Raw genomic sequence first — 24,581 nt, forward strand, 5'->3', positions numbered from 1 at the left:
TTAAACAACTTCCACCCGAAATTTTAAATTTTGTTACATTACAGCGCCACCTATCGTCTCAACATCTTCTTTGTTATGCGAAAGTGGCTGGCAATACTACAGCCAAACAGCTGACTTAACAAAATTCTTTTTGCACATCTCGCCGCAAAAATTATGAACAATTTAAAAGTACATATGTATGTATGTATATATAACTGTTGACATTTAGATTTTTTAAAATAATGCGAGGGCGAATAGAAAACAAGCATTTTAAACAGTCCACATAAAAATGAGCAAACATGTCTGAACCCAACAGCAGCATTTTGGCAGCAGTATGCATTATAGGATTTGGTAACTGCTCAAAACTTGGTTCTAACTAAGTGTTACATTATTTATAGTTTCATGTATTCCAGAGTCCGACAATATCTTAACACTACAGGAAGTCATTTAACAAATATTTATTATGAGGAAGGCATTTACACCTGCGATACGTGTGGACTATGCGAAGCTGATAAAGCAGTTAATGACATTTCAAATTTTTCAGAAAAAATTAATACGCACCTAGTGAAGGTTACGGGTGAAGTTAATTTTAAAATATCTTTCCACAAACGAATAAAATATATAAGGTTATACATGTCAGTTGTAAATAATTTAACCCTTTTGGTATTGCGAAATTCAGCTAGTTTTTTTGTTATTGAGAAGGAATATTAGAAAGAATACTGCATATGTAATGAATCGGTGAATACTTTCAGTGAATATTTTACACAAAAAGCGAATAGTGCGCTTATACGATTATAAAAATATCTCATCCATCAGGAATGATGGATTTTATTTGCATCACGAAAACAGCAGCCACTTTATGGCACATACATACACACATATGTATATGTACGTATGTCACAATTACAAACTTGAAAGGAATTATAGCAAATTACTCCGGTGGAGACATCTACAGTAGCAGCTTAATTTACCCATCATTGCTGCCGGAAGCAATTATTTTACAATATAAATTTTTTCAACTTGTGTATAAAACAACGTGTAAGGAAAATTTTTTATAATAATTATTGTATACAAAATGTTAATTGAAAAGTCCCACTCACCTTGAGTGTGCGCACCACCAAACTGAAAACAGCTGAAAGCTGCAGCGTTTAGTTGCAATATACTTGCAGACGGAAGACCGGCACCGGAACAAGTTAAACGTATAACGACGTGATTCTATTACTAAAACGCACAGACTTGCAAAACCAACGATATGTAAGAATTCACTTGTCAGTTGTAAATAATTTAACCCTTTTGGTATTTCTTAAGTTCTGCTTGTTTTTGTTATTGCAGACGAATATTAGAACGAATCGTGTATATATAATGCAACGGTCAGTACTTTTAGCGAATATTTTACTTAAAAAGCGAATAGTTCGTTTATACAATTATAATCAGATCCCGTCAAGCAGCGTTGATAGTTTTCATTTACACGTGCAAGCGTACTTGACTCTTTAATACAAGAAAACATATTAGCATTGCACCGCGAAAGCAGCAACTGGAAAATTGGCTTTCCTATAGCGACTACAGTACCGACTTAGTTTACCCATCACAGTTTTTTTCAAACTGTGTATCAGACAACATGCGAAGAAAAATTTTTGTAATAATCACTGTATGCGAAATGTTAATTGAAAAGTCCCACTCACCTTGAGTTTACATAAATTGGAAACGGCTGACAGCTTTAGCGTGTAATTTAGAATTATTGCAAATGGACGACCGACCGAGTATAACCGACGCGATTCTATTACTAAAATGCACACACTTGCAAAACCGACGATATGCAATTTTTAAAACGCACAGAAAACTAATTGCACACTTTACACATTCAATAATATACACCACACACATAGAAAAACACTTAAACTACATTAATAAACACTTTAAACTATGAAAACTTTACTATAAAACACTTTTTTCACTAAAAATAATGCACTTTATTAACACAAGCAGCCGAACGCTTTAAAACTCGCAATTACACTAATAACATCCGCCAAAAATGTGACAATTGTTGTTACTGTGCAGTGACACCTAGCGTAACAAGTCTAAACATGCATTTGTCACGTAACAGTAGGTGGCAATAGCGCAGTTAAACAGCTGATTATCTTGAGCAGCTGTAATTTGGTTCAAAATTTTGCAAACGTACGGCACAAAAATTGTAGTTAATTTTATTAAGCGAATAAAACTTATTGTTCTGACTTTTTAATTCAGAAAAAACGCAGTAGCAACTGTTTCTATAAGTTTGTGCTGGTAACAAATAGCAAAGATGTCTAAAGACAATAGCGGCATGTCGCACAACTCCAGTAATATGTCACTAGAGGATTGGGTAAGCGGCCACAGATGTGCAAGTGTTATTGATTTGTACCTGGTACATTGTTTTTGTTTTGTATTGCTTCACAGACCGATCACATTAACACGCGTCTGGATGTAATCTATAAAGACCTCTGCGACTTTGAACAAAGCGTTACTGCACAAAATGAAACTACCGATTCGGGTGAAGTAAAACTGATGGAGCTGCTTGAGGCAGTTAATGAGATACAGCGCACTGCCCGCAGCATACGCCCTATAACGGGCACATTGAAAGACAAACAGGCGCATATGCGTGAACAAATGGAGATGCTGCAACGGTCAGTCGAGCTGATGGAATTGGAGAATAGAACGCGTGCAGTGGACATTATGGAAGAGCCGATGGAGTGACGGCAGTATTGCTATAAACAACAGTTACATAAACATATGCGAGCGTTCATTTACATCAACATAAATACATACATACAAACAATATTGAGTGGCATTTATAGTGCAGCAGCATTTAATTAGCCCTTAATTTTCAATAGTTTTGTAAGCATTTAACGTAGTATTATTAATTTAACTTTGAAATAGTTGTAAGTATGCATGTATGTTAGTGGAATAAGTATAAAAGATGGCGCACAGCTGAAATTAATAGTTTAAAGGTTTGGAGATTAATTTGATGTTATTTGTTATTGGAAAAGCGTAAATGAGTAAATTGTTTTTTAACTTTTAATTTAAATAATTTTTCGAATTTCGTGTTTTTAACTTAAATTATTTACCGAATTTATGTTTATTGTTATAATTAACTTTTTTTTTTTGTAATTTTGAAAAATTAAATTGTTTTGTAAAAAAAATTATTTTTTTTTGTAATTTTGTATAATTCGATTTTTTATTTTTTATTTTTTTTGTAGTTTTGCAAAATTTGATTTTTTATTTTTTTTTATTTCAATAATTTATTTTTTAGCCAACTTCAATTATGCTCAATTACTATTTTTTAAATTAATTGCAATTATACTATGAATAAGGGTATTTTTCAATTTTATAAATTCTTAAATAATTTTTTAATATATTTTTATTGAATTTTATTATTTTGCTAGTGCTACATAAATACGCAGCAACAATTTTGCTTGATTTGCCATACAATAACTGTTACTTAACAAGATTGTTGCTTTGCAGCAGACATTTTGCATATTGTTTTATAAATAAACATACACTTATAAGTACATACATATATATTTCGTTAATTATTTTATATAAATATATAATAAAATTCGTATATTCATTAATAAATATTGGAGAATTTTGCCAATTTTGAACTTCCAAAAATGAGACACAACAGTAGAGAAAAATAATTTTGCATAAGCATTGATAAAAAATAAATAAAAAGTAATATTAAATAACTTAAAAAAATAAATAAATTTATAAATATAAAAAAATTTATAAAAAAAATATAAAACGAAATTTTTAAAAAATGTAACAATATACCTACATATTTAAGTATGTATGTACATATGTATGTACATACATACATACATATGTCTGTATACAAAATTTACAAAAAATAATAATAAAAATTAAATATACATACAAAATACATGTAAAAATGTAAGAATAAATTAAAAAAAACGAAAAAAGGAAATATATGTAAAAAAAAGTAAATAAAAACAAATTAAATAAATAAAAAAAAATTAAAAGACATACAAAATACATACATACAAAAATTATATAAAAAGTTATATGAAAAATTAAAAAACAAATAAAAAAATTAAGAAATATACATTTCTTTAATATAAAACATATAATTAATTAAAAAGAGGAGAAAAAATATTTTAATAATATTGCTACAACTGTTTAGATTTAAAACTAGGGTTTTCAACAAATTTCACGGTTTAACTTTAAAATTTTTTATATCACATTATGGAACATTATTTTAAGATAAACATACTTAGATATCTCAAAAATGCAAATGTTTTTAAACATTTATTTTTTAACTATAAGTGCATAAACGTATATGCATACAGTGGGCGGGAGGGGGCGTAAATAATGATGAATACTATTTTTAGAAGCAATTTGGCCACCGATTTCGTTTCTTAGATTTTCGTTTGCTTTTTTGCATACCTATCGCCTGCATTTACACCAAATAGCGGCGCTTATGTGCAACAAGTGCAAAACGTTGCATAAAATTTATATAAAAAAATAGACATGTACGGCTTTACTGGCTAATGTGTGCTAGTTTCCTACTTGTCGTTGTTGTTAGTACATTTTTGTTGTTGGTCAACAACGCGCATCACTCCTGCCCGCATTCGCATTCGCACTCACATTCACACGCGCACTCACAGTCATCACACACAGCACTAGCACTACCATTTGCGCCGTCCAGCCCCTCCGCCATACCGCCACGCCCACCGACTATTTGCAGCCAAGCCAAAAGCAGCTGCAATGCCGGCCATAGCAGTACCAAATTTCAGATATCAGTATTGAGACTGATGCGTGTCAGAAACTCGCCTTGCGAATCGGCCACCGCGCGTATAATCTCCAAGAGCAGCTCACGTGACAGAGCGCCGATCTTCGGCAAACGCGCAACTTTCGTAAAATCCTTCACTATTAAACGCAAGGCGTAATCTTTGATATCGTAAATTTTCGTTATGTCCGAGGCTTCCAGCGTCTGCAGAACATTCTCATACGTTATATTATGCTCGAGCGAATATTTACAGAAGGCGGCTAAACGATTGTTGGACAAGCCGTAAAAGCAGGGCGCTTGAAACAGATACAAAGCATCCTGTGGTGGCATTTTCGTTTCGCCATAGTAAATGTAGCGCAGTAGCGACTGGAAAGCTTCTTGTGAGGGTGAAATTTCACCGATTTGTATCTAGTGGCCAGAAAGAAGGTAGCGAGTGGTGAAAAGTTAACTGTAAAACGGCGTATACTTACATTCACTGTGTTATCGGGTGGCATAAATGAACGAAACATGCCTTGGAAGTAGGTGCAGCGTGCGGAGAGTATGGATTTGTGCGCGGGTATAGCTTGGCCATCGAGTATGAGATTTATATCGCAAAACTCTTTGCCGGTGGACTCCAGAAAGACCGCCATGTCGCTCTCCAGTGTGGTGCCTAAGTATAGAGTTTAAAATTTAACATATTTTTGTGCTCAAATTAAAAAAAGTTATTATTATATTACCTTCGCTCTTTTCGAAATTATTTTCCATAACAATTTTACCCGGGTTGAGGCGCCTGCGCACAATTTCCACGATTAGCGCTTTGTCTAGATCGCCGAATTCGCTTGACAGCACGACGTCTGCGTAGTTTTCATCCTTTATTATGAATTGCATGCAGTGATCCTTGATGATTTGTATTCTACAACACATAATTTGAGGTTATGTGTAAGTCAAAATATAAAAATGTAACTAAACAAACTTGTTCTTGTCCGCATTGTACAGCGCCTCCAGCACATTCTGCTTGTTGATCTTGAAATCCAAGTACTGTATGCAACCTTGCGCCAAGCGCGGCATTAGAAATCTACCCGCCAACTGGTATATATCGGTTATCAAAATTATTATATTTTTGCTATACGACTCCTTCAGGTCGATTCTATCCGTATATATGTAGTTCAGGATGATTTCGAATGCTTCCGGTGATGCTTGCGCCAAACGCACCTCCAGCATGGGCGCGCGATCTGCGCCGCCGCTACCCACCAAAGCGCTACGTATATCCATGGCTGGTCCGAACACCTTTTCCATCTGCTGTTGACGCGCTTCACGCGCTGCTAAGATTTTCGTGCGCAAATGTTTCGAACGCGCCGCTACAAAAGCGATATGCGCTAAAATTTTTATCTCCTCAGCACCAACTATAAATTGTATATCGCAGAATTGTTTATCGTGAAAGAATTTGCCGTAATCGTCGCGCAGTGTACATTTCGGATAGCTGGAGAATTGAAAGCGATAGGTATCGCCGCGACGCACGCTATTATCAACAGTGCCGCCGAAAATGTACATAGCATCACCGATAACAGCGCTCGCATGGAAAACACGACCCGAAGGCACATCCGAGTTCGGCTCGGGCGTTATTACCGACCACACTTGCGAGTCCAAGTCGTAACAGTGCAGATCGTTGGGCAAGGTGGAGTCCGCCGAGCCGCCGAAAACGTATAAAAAGCGATCGTGATGCACCATAGTGTGCCCGTAACGGCGTGAAGGTGGTGCTGAAGCGGCGCCACGTAGCACTGATTCGTTGGAGATACGACGCCAGCTGGGGGAGAGGTTTCGTTCATAAATTTACAGTTATTTACATACAAATTTACATACGTTTTGGTTTTAAAGTGGAATTCGAAGAGCGAGTTGGTGATCTGCAGACCACTTTGGCCGGAGAAGACATACATGCAGTCGCGCGCAACAGCGACGGGAAAATTACAGCATGTTGGCGGACGTTCACCCTTTTGCTCCACCTCCTCCCATTGATGGTTTTCGCCCTGCATAAAAAATATAATTATTTATTAATACGTTGTATTTAAATTACTAATAAAACTCACCAATAAATTGAGCGTCCACATGTCATTCAGACGCGCATTACCGTCATAACCAGCATATATCCACATCTTATTATCGTAGACAGCAGCGCCATGCGCAGAGCGTGGCACTGGCACACTAAAATCATGCAAAACAATAAAAAAAAAAATATTTCACACTACTACATTTTTTGTTTTTGGTACGCACCGTCCTGTGAATTTCCACTCCACCCACATGGCCGTCTGAAATTTATACTCGAACAAATCATTTTTATTCGTTAAATTCGAGTTCGAATGTATATCGCCGGTGTAGCCGCCAAAGATGAACATTGAACTGCCGTAGACCACGGCGGAGTGGTGATAGCGCGGCGCCGGCGCCACGCCGGTAGCACAAGCACGTCCCCACGATTTGTCTTTCACACCAAAACGTATTAAGTCGTTGAGCATCGTTTTGCCATTGTCACCGCCGAACACAAACATTGCATCCTTATACGCCACAACGGTGTGTTTGCTGCGCCTGCAATAACAAAGAAATTAGTAAAAACGAACAATAAAGATTGACTTAACACTCACTTGGCACCCACAAACTCGGCGCATTCGAGCATTTTCGACCACTGATGTGTGGCCGTGTAGGAACTAAAGTCCACATTCAATGCGTTCAAGCTATAACTGCCCGGTGATATTGACTTGCAGCTGCCTACATCGTACATGCAGACTGCGCCACTACTGCGACAGCTGCTGCCGCTACTGCCCCGCATTGAACTCGAATTGGAATGCGACATTTTGCTGCGCGATGAAAAACTTTTGCGACTCTTACGACTGCCCGTGTTGCTATGACACTTTTCCAGACCTGCCAGGCAGACGTTGCAGTAACCACTGGAGGAGAGACTGCAGACAAAGCCGCTATTAGCGCCACCTACACTGCCACCACAAGTCGTTTGATTGCAATTGCCAGCCGTGCCAATGACACTGCCACATGCAGCGCTCAAGCTGCTTGAAATAGAACTCGATGCTAGACTGATGCTACCCCCACCACCACCGACTCCGCCGCCGCCACCTGCAACACCACCACCACCTCCGCCACTGCTGCCGCTACCGCTACCGCTGGCGTTGCCACCGCTGCCACCGCCTGCGTCTTCAGTGGAATCTGTAGACTCTGAGCCGAGCAAAGCCTTCAGCATTAACGAGTTACAGGTGTAGAATCGCTTTCGTTGGCTTATTTTGATAGCTTTTTACGCACTTGTACAGAGTGAAAAAGTGTCAAGCGTGCAAACTAAAAACGCAGTTATACTATATTATTGCAATTAAATTAATTGTTAACGCCCACGCAATTTGCAAGCTAGCACGCACACACAAAGCCACACACGCTTTACTGGAGCAGGCAAACCACAAAACCAATGTCGTTAAGTCCAGCACTTCGCACTGCCCCACACAAAACTTGCACTGTTAGCAAAACCACAAGCTAATATTTATATTTATGCATTTTTAAACAAATTTTCACTAAAATATCGTTTTTTTTCTGCAATTTTCGCAATTGCTTTGTCTGTATACCAGAATGTATATGCACAATGAACACCCGCATTGACGTCGCCAACAAGAAATTAGCACAAAATTTATGAATGAATTGACAGTTTGTACTGTGCCAAACAACAGCTGAGCGACAGGGCTACCGTGTTTTAAAGAAATAAATGATTCTTTGACAGTAGAATTTGGAGGAATTTTAAGTGGCAGTGCTTCCAAGTGGATACAGTATTAGCCATTTCCACGTCCGTTTAGTTAATTCTTTTTTTCAAATTCAAATAAAAGGAAATATGAAAAAAATATATAAAAATTAAAAAAAAATATAAATAAAAAATTAAAAAATATATATAAAAAAAATTTAAAAAAAATATAAAAAATATAAAAAAAAATAAAAAACATATAAAAAATGTAAAAAAAATATTAAAAAAACATTAAAAAAATAAAAATAAAATAACATATATTAAAACAGGGCTTTAAATTATTTCAACATATATGTAAATACGTTATAAAAAACTATTAAGAATAAAAAAACACAATAAAGTATTTTTGTCATTTCATAGCATCTTTATTTGTAACATTTTTTGTTCATATGCGCTCTATACATACATACATATAAGATTTATTTAATATTTTATAAAAAAAACTTCCTGTTTACAGGAAGAAGGCTGAAAACGTTAACATTCGTTCGCATTTGATGTGTTCATAGAATAAATGTGTATGCACCATTATGTTGATGTGTAAATAAATGAATAAACAATAAATAATATGATTTTTATGAAACAATTTTTAGTTTGTGTGTGGAATAATTAATTGTCAATTATCGAAGGCATTAACTAATAGCTACTTTCTCGGCTAATACTAAACTTATCACAATAATTTGTTTTTGGCAATTTTGGGGATTGACACTTAGGCGGATGTTCTGGGATTATAGGAGAGCTGTATTAAATTAATTATTTACCACTAAAAAATAAAGGTCACTTTTATAGCGATTGAGGAATGCTTGAAAATATCATTGTCTTTATGCATAATTTACGATTGTAACAAATAATACTAATAGTTTCAGTTATTTGAAATAAACTGTGGCAAACTTATGGCATACCGTTATTGCGCTTATGTCTTTGCTTTAGCTGTCAGTACACAACCCATGAGTGGTGTTATTATTATTAACATAAAACTGTTTTTAGGCACTTTGAAATTACTTAAATAAACTTGAATACTGCCGACCTCTACACATCATCCGGCTTTTGTGTACGCTCCAGCGGAAATCCCTCCTGCATACTACTCTTTCTTTGCGCTTGTGCGATCTGCACGATTCGCGAGAGTGGCGAATGTGTGCTGCCAGTTGTAGGCGGACGTGTGGCCGCGCCAACAGCCGGCGTAGCAATGGAAGTTGAGGGTAGCAAGCGAGTAGTACTCGTCACGGTGCCACCGCTGCCCGTCGGGCTGGTCGGACTGGGATCACCTGAACTGCTCGCCGACGAAGTCGATGTTGAAATGTTGAGCTCGCGCGCCAAAGGCGATGGACGTAACGAAAGACGACGCTGCAAGACGCTTTGCGTAGATGCTGATGGTAATGTTGGCGCTGTTGGTACTATATTTTGTGACGCTAATGCGGCATTCATATTCGCACCCGGTGGTGGCGCCTTACCCGGCGGAATTTGTAGCGCTGTAGGCCGCACACTGAAGCGACGTTTGAATTTATTACTAGGCGTAGTAGTACTGTTAGTTGTTGACGATACATTGGTATCACGTTCACTATAACTTGGCGGTGGTTCGGGTATTTGTTGCACAGCTGATGACTTGCGGCGGCGCGTCAGCATGCTAGTTGGACCTGACGCCGCAAGCGTTGTTGTTGAGCCTGTGGGCGCATTGAACGAGGTGGGCAAAGCGCCAACAACTGTGGAGCGTCGTGCATATAAACGATTGGCAGCGGCGTTGTTCATAGCGCGTTTATTGTCATTGCTGAAGAGTGAGAATAATGGTGGCACGTCTGGTAAGTCCATGCCAGCATTACCCATTTTACGTTGTTTATTACTGCCACCAAAGATGCCACCCATATCGCTATGGGTTATTACTGGCGGGCTGTCGGCGGCTTCCTCCATTACAGTTTGCGTATGCATCACCTCTAAAGCGCGTATCAAATCAGCAATTGTTGTATTCTCCAACACCTCTCGTTCCTCCTCTGAGGCAACCGAGAAGAGACTAGGACGACGATCAGCTGCACCACGACCCCCAGTGGGGAAAAGACTGCCACGACGCGATGGCGTGCCTGTGTTTGGCTGCATACCAGACGTAAAAAGACTGCCACGGCGTTGTGTAAGTCCAGCCGCATTGGAAGTGGGAAACAGACTTCCACGCCTCACGCCTGCGGATGGTTTTTGCGTAAATATGGATTCGCGTCTTTTGCGTGGACCACCACCAACAACGGCATTACTGCCACGACGTGCACCAGCTGCCAAACCATTGAGTGCACCCGATGGCTGTTTCGATGTCAAACTGCCATCCGAAGGATAACTGCTAGGCGCGCCAGGTAAACCTGAAGGTTTGCCATTGCCATAATAAGGCGCATTCGCATCAGCTGCCACTGTGCTGTAATAGTCGAGCGGTGGTGCGCGACGCGCCGACTCTGGCACGCTCATAATCGAAAAGCGGCGTGTGCCATTTGGCATCGAAACATCCGTGCCAGCCTCAGCGGCAGTTATGCGTTCTTGTGAGGGTCGCTTCTTTGACGGGAACAATTTACGCAAACCATCAGGCATTGAGAACTTCTTTACACGCGGCTTTGGTGGCTCATCCTCCTCCATATTCACAACATATTCGCGTGGCGGTAAACCGAAACTTGACCGATATAGATCACGACTATCACCCTCCTTGTAACGATTGTTGATCGCCTCTTGTATGCGCTCATTATCACCGCTCCATGTCCATTCCGTTGGCAATGCAGTGGGACGACGTTGGCGCCATGGTGGCTCGAAGTTGTAATCGGAGTTGGCGCGTCCACGAGGCTTAGGTGCCTCATGAATACTCGGATACGACCACTCACTAGCCAATATTTGCGAATCAGACAGTCCGTGATAACCACCATACATGCTGAATTCATCCTCCTCTGGGGGTGGCACACGGACAGCGCCCAAAGCACCAACCACTTTGGCCAACAGTTCGGTAGTTTGCAGAAAAGCATCTGCGTCCTGGAAGGATTTCTGTTTATCCAATTTATCGAGAGCAGTATCGGAAGAAGCGTGAATGGGCGCGAGAGCGCCACGCGCCTCGATGACGTCATACGTTTCAGAGAAGGCGCGTTTGCGCGGGAATTCAGGTGGCGCATCCTCGCGATACATGGTGAGCTCGGGTGCAGAGTTCGAACGGTGCAGCTGCAGTGTTGGATCCGGCTCGGTATAGACCGGCTAGTTGAACGGAAAGAAAATAAAATAAATAAATTGTATGAGAAGGAAATTAAAATGAAAGAAATGTTAAAAAAAGTAAAATTATTAAATCAATAATTTAGGTATTTTTTGCGTTATCTGCACATAAAAAAAACAAAAATTGTTTAAGATTTTTTGTCATTTTTTACATTCTCATCTTTTAAAAAAAAGTGTGTTCCTTTTAATTCTGTACATATATTATTAATTTCAAATGCATACTTACAGCAAATTTCTTGCGTCCAATATTATAGATTACTTTAGTAAAATAACTATAAAGAATTAAAAAAGAATAAAACTTTTCTTAAATTACTTTGTTTGCTGTTAACCATATTTAACCCGCTTAGTAATTGTGGTACACAAAAATAACACTTTTAAAAGTGGCAGAAACAACAAAATTGTTCAATTATTTTGAGGTTAAAATTTTAAACCCGTTATTAATTATGTATTATTTGTTAAAGTGATGACAATTTACTTTTATATATATTCTACTTGAAGGGATTAAATTTATTTCATGTGCAAATAACCCAAGAATATTGTATAGTAAAAACTTAAAAAGTTGTTAGAGTAGAATAATAAAAGAAATAAAATAAATAAGTACCAAACATTGGCATTACTATTTACATATAAGTTTCCAGTTTTTTCAATAATCTTACCACGTTTATCATTATTTAAAACATCTGGAGGCATTTTGTTAAAAAAAATAAATAAATTACATTTTACTTTCAATTACAATTGTTTTACTAATATTTATATTGTTTAAATAACTAGTTATTGTTTTACATTAACCCATTTCGCTAAATAGTCGCAATAAAATTTGATAGTGTGAACATCTGGCTATGTATCATAAACAAAACAGTAACGGAAAATTACACATGATTTAAAAAATAATGCATTCAATGAATAGCGTTGAGCATTATTTCATACAAAATTTAGAAACTTATTTTCAAACATATTCGAGAAGTGTTAAAAATAAGTGGCTCATCCTATATAATATAAATCGATTTTTCTAACGACTACATATCAGTAATTAAGCAAAAAACTGCGAACAATTGATAGAGCGACTGCTAATCGCTTATATCAAGATTTAAGCTAATAGATATTGAAAAAAGTAATTTGTTGGCACTTCAAAGTTCTATTAAGTATTTGGTTTAGCATTGAATTTCAAAATTAATTGTGTTATACTTTTATCGTCTAAATATATTAATTTGTTTAAGTCCCAGTAAAAATAGTATATTATCATACATAAAAAACAAATTTTCGTTGTTAAATTCATAGAATTTTCATTACCTTCACTCGCAGTATATACAGCTCATTCAAAATCCTTCGTAAATGTCCGACATCTTTCGTAACACCACTCCATATGCGATTTTGTGTTGTTTTTATATTCGTCGATAGTTGTTGTTCTAAACGTCTTAGTTTCTTACTTTGTAAACCACTGTAAACGATTTTGAAAATGAATGTAGGGTGCAAATTTGTTCAGAGATTATAATAAAAAATTAAAAATGTTATATATATGTGAGATTAGTTATTTGAAACCAGTATGAAACTTTTAATGTGCCAGCGAAGAAATTATAAATATTAATTTATAATAACATGCAATTGCGTTTGGTATTTAAAAAATGCATAAATAGAAACTAAATATTTATTTAAAAACACCCAACATAAATGGTTGTAAAATAATTTCTTCGATAAAACTAAATAAGTTAGTTTTAATAAACAATAATCAAAGTAAAAGTACGAAACCCCTTTTATAAATACATATATACGTTCGTAGAAGCTTAGATAATATGAATATTATATGATGTATTGAGATGGCTAGGACTTCCAGTCTTGGTGCTATAAAAGAAACTGGGTAGCTAGTCTCAAATAACATCATATGATGTGCCACTAAGTGCTGTGATTTTTATCATATGATCGGGAGTGTTTGTTATGACAGCAGTATAAGAAACGGTGCTTGCTGGCTGCGGGCAGTCTCAAATGGCATCATATGATGTAAAGTATTCATATGATCGGTAGTGATTGTTATGGCAGAAGCCTTCTGCTGTGCCTACATAATAAATTCTACTAGTTGGCTGTAGACAGACTGAAATATCGTCATATGATGTGTTGCGAGGTGACATCACCTGATCGGTGGTAACTATAGTGGCGACAGCCTCTAGCTGAGTTTATATAAAAACGGTGGTAGCTGCTGCAGATAGTCGCATTTGACATCATATGATGCAATAACATGTGACGTGACGTGATATCACATGGTGAGTAATGATTGAGGTAGACTGGGCAAATATATAAGATACGGTGGCAGTTGGCTGCCGGCAGAAATGGTGTCATATAATATGCCACCATGTGATGTATCATATGATGTGTTGGGATTACTACGGCAGCAGTTTTTAGGCCTCAGTCTATCTATCTGTGATAGCTGCCTGCAGGCAGTTTGAAATGACGCCATACGAGGTGATATCTTGCGCTGTAAGGTGATATCATATAATGTGTATTAAGTGTTATAACATCGAGGGGCTAATCGGCTATATAAGAAACTACTTGTTTCAAACCGCACACAGTGGTGTTATATGGTGTGACGTAATGTGAATTGATAATATGTGAAAAGTGCTATGACACTGAATGACTTATAGAGTATACAACTTAAGAAACCATAGACCTATGCTACAAAAAAAGCTGAAGGTACTTCCGAGAGAAGCTGCCAAGAGGTATTATTTTTTACTTTTATATTTAACTACTTTTTTAATTAATCTGTCACCTTTTATAGTTGTCATAAAATTTGCTACAAAAGCACAAAACCTAAGGGAGGATTAAATAGTGGTAGCTGAAGCTTTAAGGCTTTTAAAAATATGTATAAACAAGCTCGTTAATAAAAATAAATTATAAGATTGCACCAATTTTACAATATTATACGCTAAATTTAATAAAATTGTTAGAAATTATTATTTGAAAATTTAATATTTTAATAAATACTTTAGTTAAAGAAAAAATATGAGATTTTAAAAACATGAATGCATAAATTTATAATAAAAATATTAGTAAAAACTAAAAGTAAAGCATTAATACGTTTTTTGCAATACGATTAGCTAGACAATAACATGAACACACACACACAAATCCCCACACAAATATTTATTTTTAAACATAAAAATTTAAATAAAAGTATAATATAATTACCGCGTTATGAAGCCCATAATCATAACTAAGTATCCCAAAGCGAATATGAACCACATTATGACGAATATCTCATATACCACAAACCAAGCACCGAACTCGCGTGGCTGAAACGGAAAGAGAAAATTGTAAACGTTTCAACGTTTTATTAAAATTAAGTTTTTTTTTTATTAAAAATCACTAAGCTCACCTGATCTGCTCCAAAAGTGGGCACATAGTCGCCGAAACCAATAGTTGTTGTGGTTACATAAGCGAAATAAATCGAAATGGAGTAAGACCACTTCTCGAAATATGTAAACACAAGCGCTGGTAACAGTATAAAAATACCGATACCCGGTATCAGGGCGATCAGTATAGCGGTGAGTAGACCCAATTGTGGTGGCACATAATGTTTATCGCGTGACAATTTGAACTTTTTATAGCGGCGATAAATTAACTCGAACTGAAAATATAATAAAAAACAATACAAATTTAAATTAAAAATATTACAAGAAGTATTTATATTAATTTACCGTTTTGCCAAAGTAGTCACCCAAGCCCGCAAAAAGTATACCATTAACCGGTATGCCGATGATCGAGTAAAATATCATAATCAGCCGTCCCGCTAAAGTGGTGGGATATATATTGCCATAACCGACGGTTGAGCAGACAGTGAAGGCGAAGAAAAACGAATGATAAAATGTCCATGTATAAGGTGGCTCAAATTCATCCGCTGTGTAGTTCGTCACCTTTTTACCGCAATAATCGGAAATGTTTTCAAGTATCTCTGTGATGGTGCTCTCGTTTTTGCCGGACAATTCGCTAACGAGGTATTCTGCAAATATGTACCATTGGAAAAATATTACAAAAATGTTTGAAGCCCAAAATGGGTCCCGTAGTAGCATGTTTCAGATCTATGACAAAAAAAATTACTATTTTTCTTTGTTACAAAATCAGCAGTTATATTTTCAAATATATTATGCAAATTCGGACTTACTCCGAAAACGGAAAATACTGTTTAATTCTGTTTATTCTATAATGTTAGCAAAAGTTTGAAATTTGGAATCCATTAGCAATTTCGGACTGACTCCGAAAACTGTAAGGACTATAATGAAACTTTTTCTTCTATTACAACTAGAAAAATCTTAGTCTTCTCAATTCATTATGCCAATTTGTACTAACTTCGAAACTCAAAAGGCAGTTTCAATAATTTTTAATCAATTGCCACAATAAAAACTCCAATTATTTAGTCCATTAGACAATTTCGAACTCGCTACGAAAACTAAAAAACTATTAGGAAATTTCGGACTCACTCCCATAAATTATTTAAATACTTTTTATTTTTTGCAACACCAAAATTTTCAATTTTAAAATCTTTTAGGTAATTTTGAAGTCATTTCGAAAACTGAAAAAAGCTACATATGTTGATACTTTTCTATTAGAATAATAAAAATTTCAATATTATTATATATTATGGAGTTTCGAACTCACTCCGAAAACTCAATAAACTATTTTGACACTTTTGTTCTCCGAAAATTTAAAAAATCGAAGAATATTTTACCTTTACAGTGATAATAAGCTGTAATGCCGGTTCAAAGTGCAAATTCGGAATCACTCCGAAAACAAAAGTATTCATTTTGGAAAAATTCTCGAGGAACTTACACACTTTTCGGCGCGTTACTGTCCGTGCAATGTTTACAATAAACTCAATGCCAACCTTACTTATGGTAAGTAATGTCAAATAAGTCACTAATGAAATAATCAAATTCATTAAATTATTTTTGATTTACAACCCAATAATTTCTTGTAAATGTGGTTCTGATTGTATTATTCTTCTTCTGGCACATTGTATGGCAGAGAATTGACTTTGAAAAGCCACAAATAATAATTTTCCACTTCTTGAGTGTGTTTTCGCTCAACTTTCGACAAAAGCCCCGCGTCAATTCTTAGTTAGAGGACGTGAATGCACTGGAGCCACTCATAAATATACTTATAGACATCATATAAGCAAATACATTTGCAGCAGCCATGTAAACATGCACAGCTTGAGATTTACAACAATTTAAAGCAATAATCATAACAACGCAAGTGACTTAGTAGTGCAATATACTTGCACTTAATCGGCGTCTGGATGATTGCTTATTGTCGCTCAGTTGCTTTATTTGTGCTACAAATTGCATTTGGCAGCCACTTGACAACCACTGACATTCGAACAGCTGTTCGCCATAGTCAAAATACAACACTTTGATTTGTTGTCGCTTTGTCCAGCCGGTTTGTTTGCATAAGTTAAGCGTTTTGCTTAAATTAGTAGCAATTTTCAGTTATTAACATTATATTTTCTTGCAATCTACTTTTTCTTGCTTTGTAGAAATTGCCAGGAATTGTGTGTAAATTAAGAAAATTGTAGGCGTTTATGACTGTGTAAATGATTTGAAAATTGCAATATTTCTTTTCTTTGGAGCATTTGCATACACAAGCGGAAGCAGAAAAACATGTCGCAAAGGTAATGGGGCGTATTTAATTAGGAAATTGTCCTAACCGTTATGACCTCTGAGAAGCTCTATTCAACAGCGTTGCATGTGCTTATTAATCACAAAATAAGCCTCAAAATATTAATTGCATGCATTAATAATTTGACATTGGAAACCCCATATAAATTTCTCGGGCGAGACTAATAAACAAATGAAGCTAAGGCTGGACCCAATTTATATACATATATGAGAATTGTAACGTTGGAGTATTTCTGACTTTTAGGGCTAATTTTCACTTAGCTAAGTTAGAAAAGGCAGTCAGAAAAACAATTCTAAGACATGCAACTGGCACTGGTCATAAAGCTACAATCAATTATGTGAGAAGGAACTTATTTTGTCACCAATGATTCTGGAGATTAGAAACCCACGAAACTATGAGATTTACCTTCGGTAGCTATCTCCGTCATCCGATCGATTTGGAGCCAAAAGAGAATAGTAAGAGAACGCTTTCGGATGAACTTGTTTTTGTTTTAGTAGCAAAAAAGATTTTTAAGGAAAGTTCCACACAGTTATGGGCAGTTAAAAATCTCGGCCCGCTCTGTTTATAGAGCCTTAAAGGTTTTTTCAAACGTCAATTTAGATAAGAAATTAAAGAAACTAAGCGAAAAAAACATTTATCTTTCAGAAAATCAAATGGTGGCAATTCGCTTTTCGCTTGTACATACATAAACCAATTAAACTCAGTAAATGTCGAAGCACAACGGCTTTATAAGGTTTAAAGTCATTTTGACTAAGTTTAAAAACAACAGAAATCAGCCTCAGCTAAGTTTCAGAAGCATACATTGGCTGTAATGTGAGGAAGAAGTAATATATTTAAAAAAATCGAAAAGCCGTGAGCCAGCATAAACGGTAGCCAAGCCAAGATTGAAAGTCAGAAAAGTGTTTCTGTGTGTTTGGTAAGATTATCAAGGAAACATCTAGTATAAGCTGCTCACCTACGGCTAAACTCCTTATTTGAACATGTGCTATCAACAATTAGATCGTCTGAAGAAGCAATCGCGCAGAAGAGATTAGTTTTGGCCATTAAGAAAGGAATTGTGTTCCATCAGACCACACACATCGACTAATTGCTTGGTACCTGTTCCTGTCTATGGCAAATGATTTTGTTAGTCCCTTAGTTTTTGAGATATCGATTTAAAGTTTAGCACACGTTCTTTTTTCCCCAAGAAGCTGCTCATTTGTCAGAACCACCAATATCAGATGACTATTGCATATAGCTGCCATACAAACTGAACCATCAAAATCAAGTTTTTCTATAGAAAACTTTTTTATTTGACAAGATATCTTCACGAAATTTGTCATAGAATATTGTACAAGACAACACTACAATCTCCGAACATATTGTGCGGATCGGAATACTATAGCATATACATAGATATACAAATTGACCGATCAAAATCAAGATAAAGAGCTTTTTATACCGTTTTGAGTTAGGAGAAATGCAGCTTTGAAGGGTTTTACAGCTTCGGTGCAGAAGAAGTTAACGTTTTTTCTTGTCACTTACATATTTACATTCAAACCTACGTATGTACATCATTTTGTATCTATACAGTACTCGGTAGTACGCTGTTTATTTGCCAGCGAAGCATTTTATTTTGATTGCATTCGCGAAATGTAACTGATAAGTGATACAAATACCTAATCTTAATGTCGAACAGTGAAACAACTACTAAATCAACAAAACCAAACGAAATAAAATAAATAAAATGTCATTAAGTCATTGTAAATGTCAATAAAATGTACTTAAAGTCAAATAGGAGCGTCACACTGTGAGTAAATATGTGCAAATTGTGCAGTATATGTGTGTACATATGTATGTATATATTTATGCATAAAACATGTGTATGCACATACATATGTACAACTGTAATTACATAAGATCCAGCCGCCATACAAAATGCGCCATTTAAACGAAATTAATTAATTAAAATAAATTTGTAAAAATCACTGATTCACTGATATTCGCTATCAGTTTGTATAATAGTACAAATTATGTATGCGGAAAATGCGATCATGCATAAAAATAGGCGGCGAAAGTGAAAAGAATAAAACTGAAAGCGTTACTTGCATTCAAAGGCACAACCAATATATCGATAACATTTTAAATCGATTACATGAAAACATGTGCTACACTTTGTTTTTAGGTTTTTTCGCTATTTTTACTGTCACTGTGTCAGCGCATAGCCGTGACACTTTAAACGCCGTTACTTCCGAAAACCATCAATCAGTGACATCACACGAAATGGCGGCGGTAACTACAATGGAACTTGCGACAAGCAGACAAAACAAAACAAAAATACTGTAATGATTAGAGGCATATTACATATGTAGTTATTTAGCACAAGACAATACCAAGCCGAGCCGAGCGATTTTGATTTTGAGCAGAGATTTCTTTTGAGTGCGGCAATTTATTCATTTGAAAGCGCACACGAAGCACTTGTAGCTGGACACACGAGCCCACAATGAAGATATATGTATAATACTTCCGCACTAAACACACATACATATACAAATACAAGCTTTGTAAGCCGGCGAGCGGCAGCTACCGCGTACGCCCACCTATCTCCACTAGGCATGTGATATTACAACGCCGAATGCTCATAGATCGGCTACGCGGCTACGCAACAGCTTCGAATCGTTACTTTTATATGGTTCATTGAGCATTTTGCTTAATTTACGTTGGCTACTTTAGTCGCACAGCTAAATTTCAATCAACTAAACGAGACAAAAGAAAAATTTGAAAAAAAAATTCCGATCGTAGGTGTGTTTCACATACAAATTAATTCGCGCGCGAGCGGTAAAGTTCGTTTACGGAAGCGCTTTTACGACGATACATTACCGAATTAGCTGAGTTTGCAGTTGCGCTGGCCATTGGTCGTTGGACATTCAGCCTGAATTTGCATATCGTTTTATGCACGGTACGTGTGAGTGTGGTTTACAACTAACCTACAACAATACCAACTCGGTAAATGGGGGTTAGCGGCAATAATTTCAAGTTCGATGTCAATGTTTTGTACGATTTCGTTAGTATTTGAGCGCGCATTGATGAGTTTGTGGGTCGGTGGGTGCAGTTTGGTGTCGATAGTTTTCAGAACTATCAGATCAGGGTAAACGAGCGTTCAAAAAGGCAGAAAACATCCCTGAACTAATTTGGAGGAGTGCTGCCAAGTTGACAGTTCTTGGTCGAATAAAAACCCGGGTTCGTTTCAGTTACGTAGACCCGACTGTCGTGGGAACGGTTCATAGAAAAGGATTGCCGAGTTGACAGTCCTAGGCCGAATAAAAACGCGGGTCCATTTCGGTTACGTAGACCCGACTGTCGTGGGGACGGCTCATAGAAAAGGATTGCCGAGTTGACAGTCCTTTGGCCGGATAAAGATCCGGTTCCGTTCCGGTTATGTAGACCCGACTGTTGTGGGAACGGCTCAGAGAAATGGATTGCCTAGTTGACAGTCCTTGGCCGCATAAAAATCTTTTCAATTTCGACTCTTGTTTTCACGTTCGCGAAATCTAGATTTATTGATTTCCAAATATACCACTTCTCAATGTCCGTTTTAAGATCCTTGAAATTCTTATGTTTTCAGTATCGGTACTCTAAGAGGCTCTAATGATAGATCGTCTCGGTTCAGTTGTTGTATGCCGAAACCGACACCCCACGTCAAAAGACAACTCTCACGAGAGTTTCTTATGAATCAATGAAATAAAAATCTCAAAGAATGTAAGATGTTTCGTGAAACCTCTTCACCAAAAATACTGATTTATGGAGCCTTGGGGGAACAAAGCTACACAAACTAGTTTTTGATATACGTAGACGTGAATAAGTGGCGCTTGAAGCGCTTAGAAGTAATCGTCTTTATCTCACAAGCTCTTACTAATGGCTTTAAGCTACCATTTCACTCATAAAATCTTTCAAAATAAAGCACAGATCAAAGAAAGAGGGACAGCAGCTGATATAAACAGCGGATGTGGCTAGTGAAGGTTTCAATAGCCTCACTTCCAACAACAGATCCAACTTAAAAATTTATCGGCGGTTCAGTATAACCTTTAGAATCTTCTTCTAGTCTAGCCTAGAGTTAAATCCTGATCTCTCACAGCAAGATATTAGATTATAACATTTATGGCAATGAAACTTTATATATACATAGGTAGTACATATATCGGATCAAGTGTCTTTACAATTAGGTAAAGTAGAGATCAAAACACTGGGGAAGAAGCTTTAGTAGTTATAGACTGGTTAAAGACAAATATATAAGCTTATAAAAAAATCTCTTGATTAAATGGGGATCTAAAATCTTCGACAATCCTCTTTCTTAGAGAGTGATAGATCGGAACATTGATTTCGCACAGTTCTTTAACGAAAGTTGTATTTCTTAACCAACACATTAAATGATCCGAGATGATGCTAATCGAAATTAGCAGCATTCTTCATACTTGCAAAGGGCTTGAGCCCCAATGCCTTTTTAGAGATGCGTAATTTATTCTAATTCCAAAATCATGTGATGAAAATGCACTATTTCAGAAGTAACACTTTTGATGAAGCAACCCCAAATACAATAAAAACTGATATTTAAATACGTCAGCCGCGATTAAAAATATCTCAAAACTTGCTATTTTTTCTAAATTTCTCTTTTCGTTGGCCAATTAAAAGCCTTGTGTGAAAAGTTTACTCCCACAAAAAAAGCAAATATCTCGACAAATAGTCTGCACTGATTTGCTTAAACAAATTAGACAACTTTTATAGTTATTTTACACAAGAAATTAACGTCTGACGAAATAAACGCTAATAAATTGGATTTTTATATTTACACAAAGTGCGCGCTCGTGAGTCTGACAGTGATGTGCATATGAGTTGACGTGTATCGAAGCATCGATAAATAAACAAAAGCCGCATTCCAGTAGCAGCATTTAGATTATTAATAATTATTATAAGAATCACCTGCCGAAGTGTTAACGAATTTCAAGAAGCTTAGCAAATCGGGCACGAACAGCAAATATTTACATTTTTACGGTTATAATGCAAATTAGGCGGAGATGGATATTTTGCTTGTGCAAATTTCTAAAAATTAACTTTTTAACGAAAAAATCAATTCATAAAACAATTGTGACGTACATGCTTTAAAATGCAGTGCAAATTGCTTTAGCAAACGCCCTCGGTTTGACTCATGCGCAAATTTATTCACTTTTGCATTTTTTTACTTGAGTTGCTTGCCGAATCCTTGACTAAGCAACAGTCACTACTGCAAAAATGTGCGAATTCGCGCTTAAAATGTATTTCAAGGCGAAAAGTGTTGCGTCTAAACCCAATATAATGGCTTAAAAGCACCGAAGAAATAAATAGTTCATATTGACTGAGTTCAAACGTGGAAATTTATTCATGATATGCAATTTTTTCGGATGCCCGGCCTTCGCCTTTCCTCGTCGTTCCCGCAACTAAAAACAACAAGTTCAATCAACAAAAGTATTCATAAGAGAACAACCTCATTTAATGGTTGCTACGACTGAATTCAAGGAAATTAAATATTCAGCTCTTAAAAAATATATGTCCGTTTTAATCCCGTTAGACAAACACTTCGCTAACTTTCGAAAAAGACACAAAAAAATCTTTTGAAAGTCTAAATTAATTTTCCATCCTTTCTCACTCCAAGTCTTTCAATGGGAAACAAATCGATTGTTTAAAAGAGTAAGTGGACAAGAAAGAAGAAAGGGTCTAAAATAATAAATTTTTTATGGAAAATACAACGTTTCTAGGTAAATTTAAATGTAGTAGAATGGTTTATGTATGGAATTCCGAAATCAATACCGAAACTTTGCGGTTTTATTGCTTATGTAACATTTCTAGTAGTTTATATACTGAATCCCGAAATCACAGGATTTTAACATAATTTTAAGTTTGTTGAACTCAGATATGTATAACCGATATTTTTTTTTAATATTAAGATTGAAAATTTGTTGAACTCTTTTAAATATACATTATGTATTTCAGCTATTGAGCTAATTACTCGATTTTTTAGTATGTTTTTTATATTTATATTTATGTATAACTTTATTATCTGATAACGGTACTTTTTAGTGTTTATATTGAATTCAATTGAAAAGATATATGTACATACATACATATAATATAAATGACTAATTATATAAATTTATTTGAGGTATATTGTTACAAGCGGCAAAAATATATTTTTTCGGGATCCCGAAATCAAACTTAGTCAATCCCGAAATTTCGGGATCTCACAAAAATTTACTATATCTTATTTCGTAATTTACGGCATAAATACATATATATCTTCGGGATACCGAAATCAAACTTAGTCAATCCCGAAATTTCGGGATCTCACAAAAATTTACTATATTTATTTTCGTACTCACCATTCATTTCAATACGTTCGCGCAGATCCGTCGCACGTTGTTGTTTCTCGATGCCATGCTCTATGTGATAGTAGATGCTGGCACCGAACATCAAGTACGCTATGTAAAAGATGAGCAATAAAATCCAGCGTCGCGGCGACATAACTCTGCTGACACAATCCTGCGGCCGTTTGCGCTCGCCTCCGCAAAGCACTTTACCACGTGGAAATGCGCGCAAAAGTTTGGCAAACATCAAGCAATACATATTGATGCAGCGATTTTTCGGCGTTTGTGGAAGACAAAGCAAAAACAATAGAAGCACAACAAAAACAATTCAAAAAATGCACATTTGAAATTTTTGGTTCACTTAAACATGCGGCAAATCATTTAAAGGTGACGAAGGCGTTTTCGATTTTTTTTATTTAATTTTTTTCAAGTTTTTTATTTTTAAATTTCTTTTTATTGAACTCCCAAACAGCTTGTGTTGCGTTCAAAATTTTAATTTGCAATTTAGCGCTAGAACCGCTTTTGAGCGACGCAATATGCACATGCCGCGAGGAATATTACGCGCAAACTGCTGACTCTACCGCTTATAAAAGCGTATTCAAAGGCAGCGTAGATATAAGAAATTATATCAAGTGAAATAAAATCAAAGAAAATAGTAAATAGTAACAAAACATTCCAAATACTCCATTGTAGTAAGTGCTTAAGTATTGCTTGAAGTGGTTGAGCGCATTATCAGCGCCTTACGGCCAAGCACCTGCGCGCTGCTACACCACGACGCGCCTACGCCAGTACAAAACGCGTT

The 24,581-nt window shown here is 36.2% G+C and overlaps 3 protein-coding genes across 6 annotated transcripts in view; 1 reads left to right on the top strand and 2 right to left on the bottom strand.

The window, feature by feature from the left end:
* The first annotated feature begins 2,101 nt into the window (after positions 1 to 2,101).
* On the top strand, positions 2,102 to 2,899 carry LOC120774561. Its single transcript, XM_040104295.1, has 2 exons — positions 2,102 to 2,338; positions 2,413 to 2,899. The coding sequence occupies exons 1-2, from the start codon at positions 2,279 to 2,281 to the stop codon at positions 2,707 to 2,709; spliced, it is 357 nt and encodes a 118-aa protein (XP_039960229.1). The 5' UTR covers positions 2,102 to 2,278; the 3' UTR covers positions 2,710 to 2,899.
* A 1,467-nt stretch (positions 2,900 to 4,366) lies between these two features.
* Positions 4,367 to 8,401, bottom strand: LOC120775366 (leucine-zipper-like transcriptional regulator 1 homolog). The gene is made up of 8 exons (XM_040105529.1): positions 7,375 to 8,401; positions 7,010 to 7,318; positions 6,826 to 6,940; positions 6,602 to 6,765; positions 5,715 to 6,545; positions 5,479 to 5,654; positions 5,233 to 5,411; positions 4,367 to 5,170 (listed from the first exon to the last, which is right to left on the bottom strand). Exons 1-8 carry the CDS (start codon positions 7,980 to 7,982, stop codon positions 4,766 to 4,768), a joined length of 2,787 nt encoding a protein of 928 aa, XP_039961463.1. The 5' UTR covers positions 7,983 to 8,401; the 3' UTR covers positions 4,367 to 4,765.
* A 938-nt stretch (positions 8,402 to 9,339) lies between these two features.
* The window catches only part of LOC120773383 (open rectifier potassium channel protein 1), a 38,181-nt gene continuing 22,939 nt past the window's right edge, over positions 9,340 to 24,581 (bottom strand). For 3 of the 4 annotated variants that reach the window (XM_040102214.1, XM_040102215.1, XM_040102213.1), the window contains 6 exons: positions 23,795 to 23,986; positions 15,428 to 15,729; positions 15,106 to 15,357; positions 14,919 to 15,022; positions 13,032 to 13,179; positions 9,340 to 11,726 (listed from right to left, as the gene is read on the bottom strand). In XM_040102214.1, coding sequence (XP_039958148.1) covers positions 9,549 to 11,726; positions 13,032 to 13,179; positions 14,919 to 15,022; positions 15,106 to 15,357; positions 15,428 to 15,729; positions 23,795 to 23,936 — 3,126 coding nt within the window. In that variant the 5' untranslated portion in view covers positions 23,937 to 23,986 and the 3' untranslated portion in view covers positions 9,340 to 9,548. Of the gene's footprint in view, positions 11,727 to 13,031; positions 13,180 to 14,918; positions 15,023 to 15,105; positions 15,358 to 15,427; positions 15,730 to 19,777; positions 19,860 to 23,794; positions 23,987 to 24,581 lie in introns of those variants that run through there. The other variant, XM_040102216.1, reaches the window with a different exon arrangement.

The sequence above is a fragment of the Bactrocera tryoni genome, chromosome 4 (genome assembly GCF_016617805.1).
Source record: "Bactrocera tryoni isolate S06 chromosome 4, CSIRO_BtryS06_freeze2, whole genome shotgun sequence".
NCBI classification, from domain to species: domain Eukaryota; kingdom Metazoa; phylum Arthropoda; class Insecta; order Diptera; family Tephritidae; genus Bactrocera; species Bactrocera tryoni.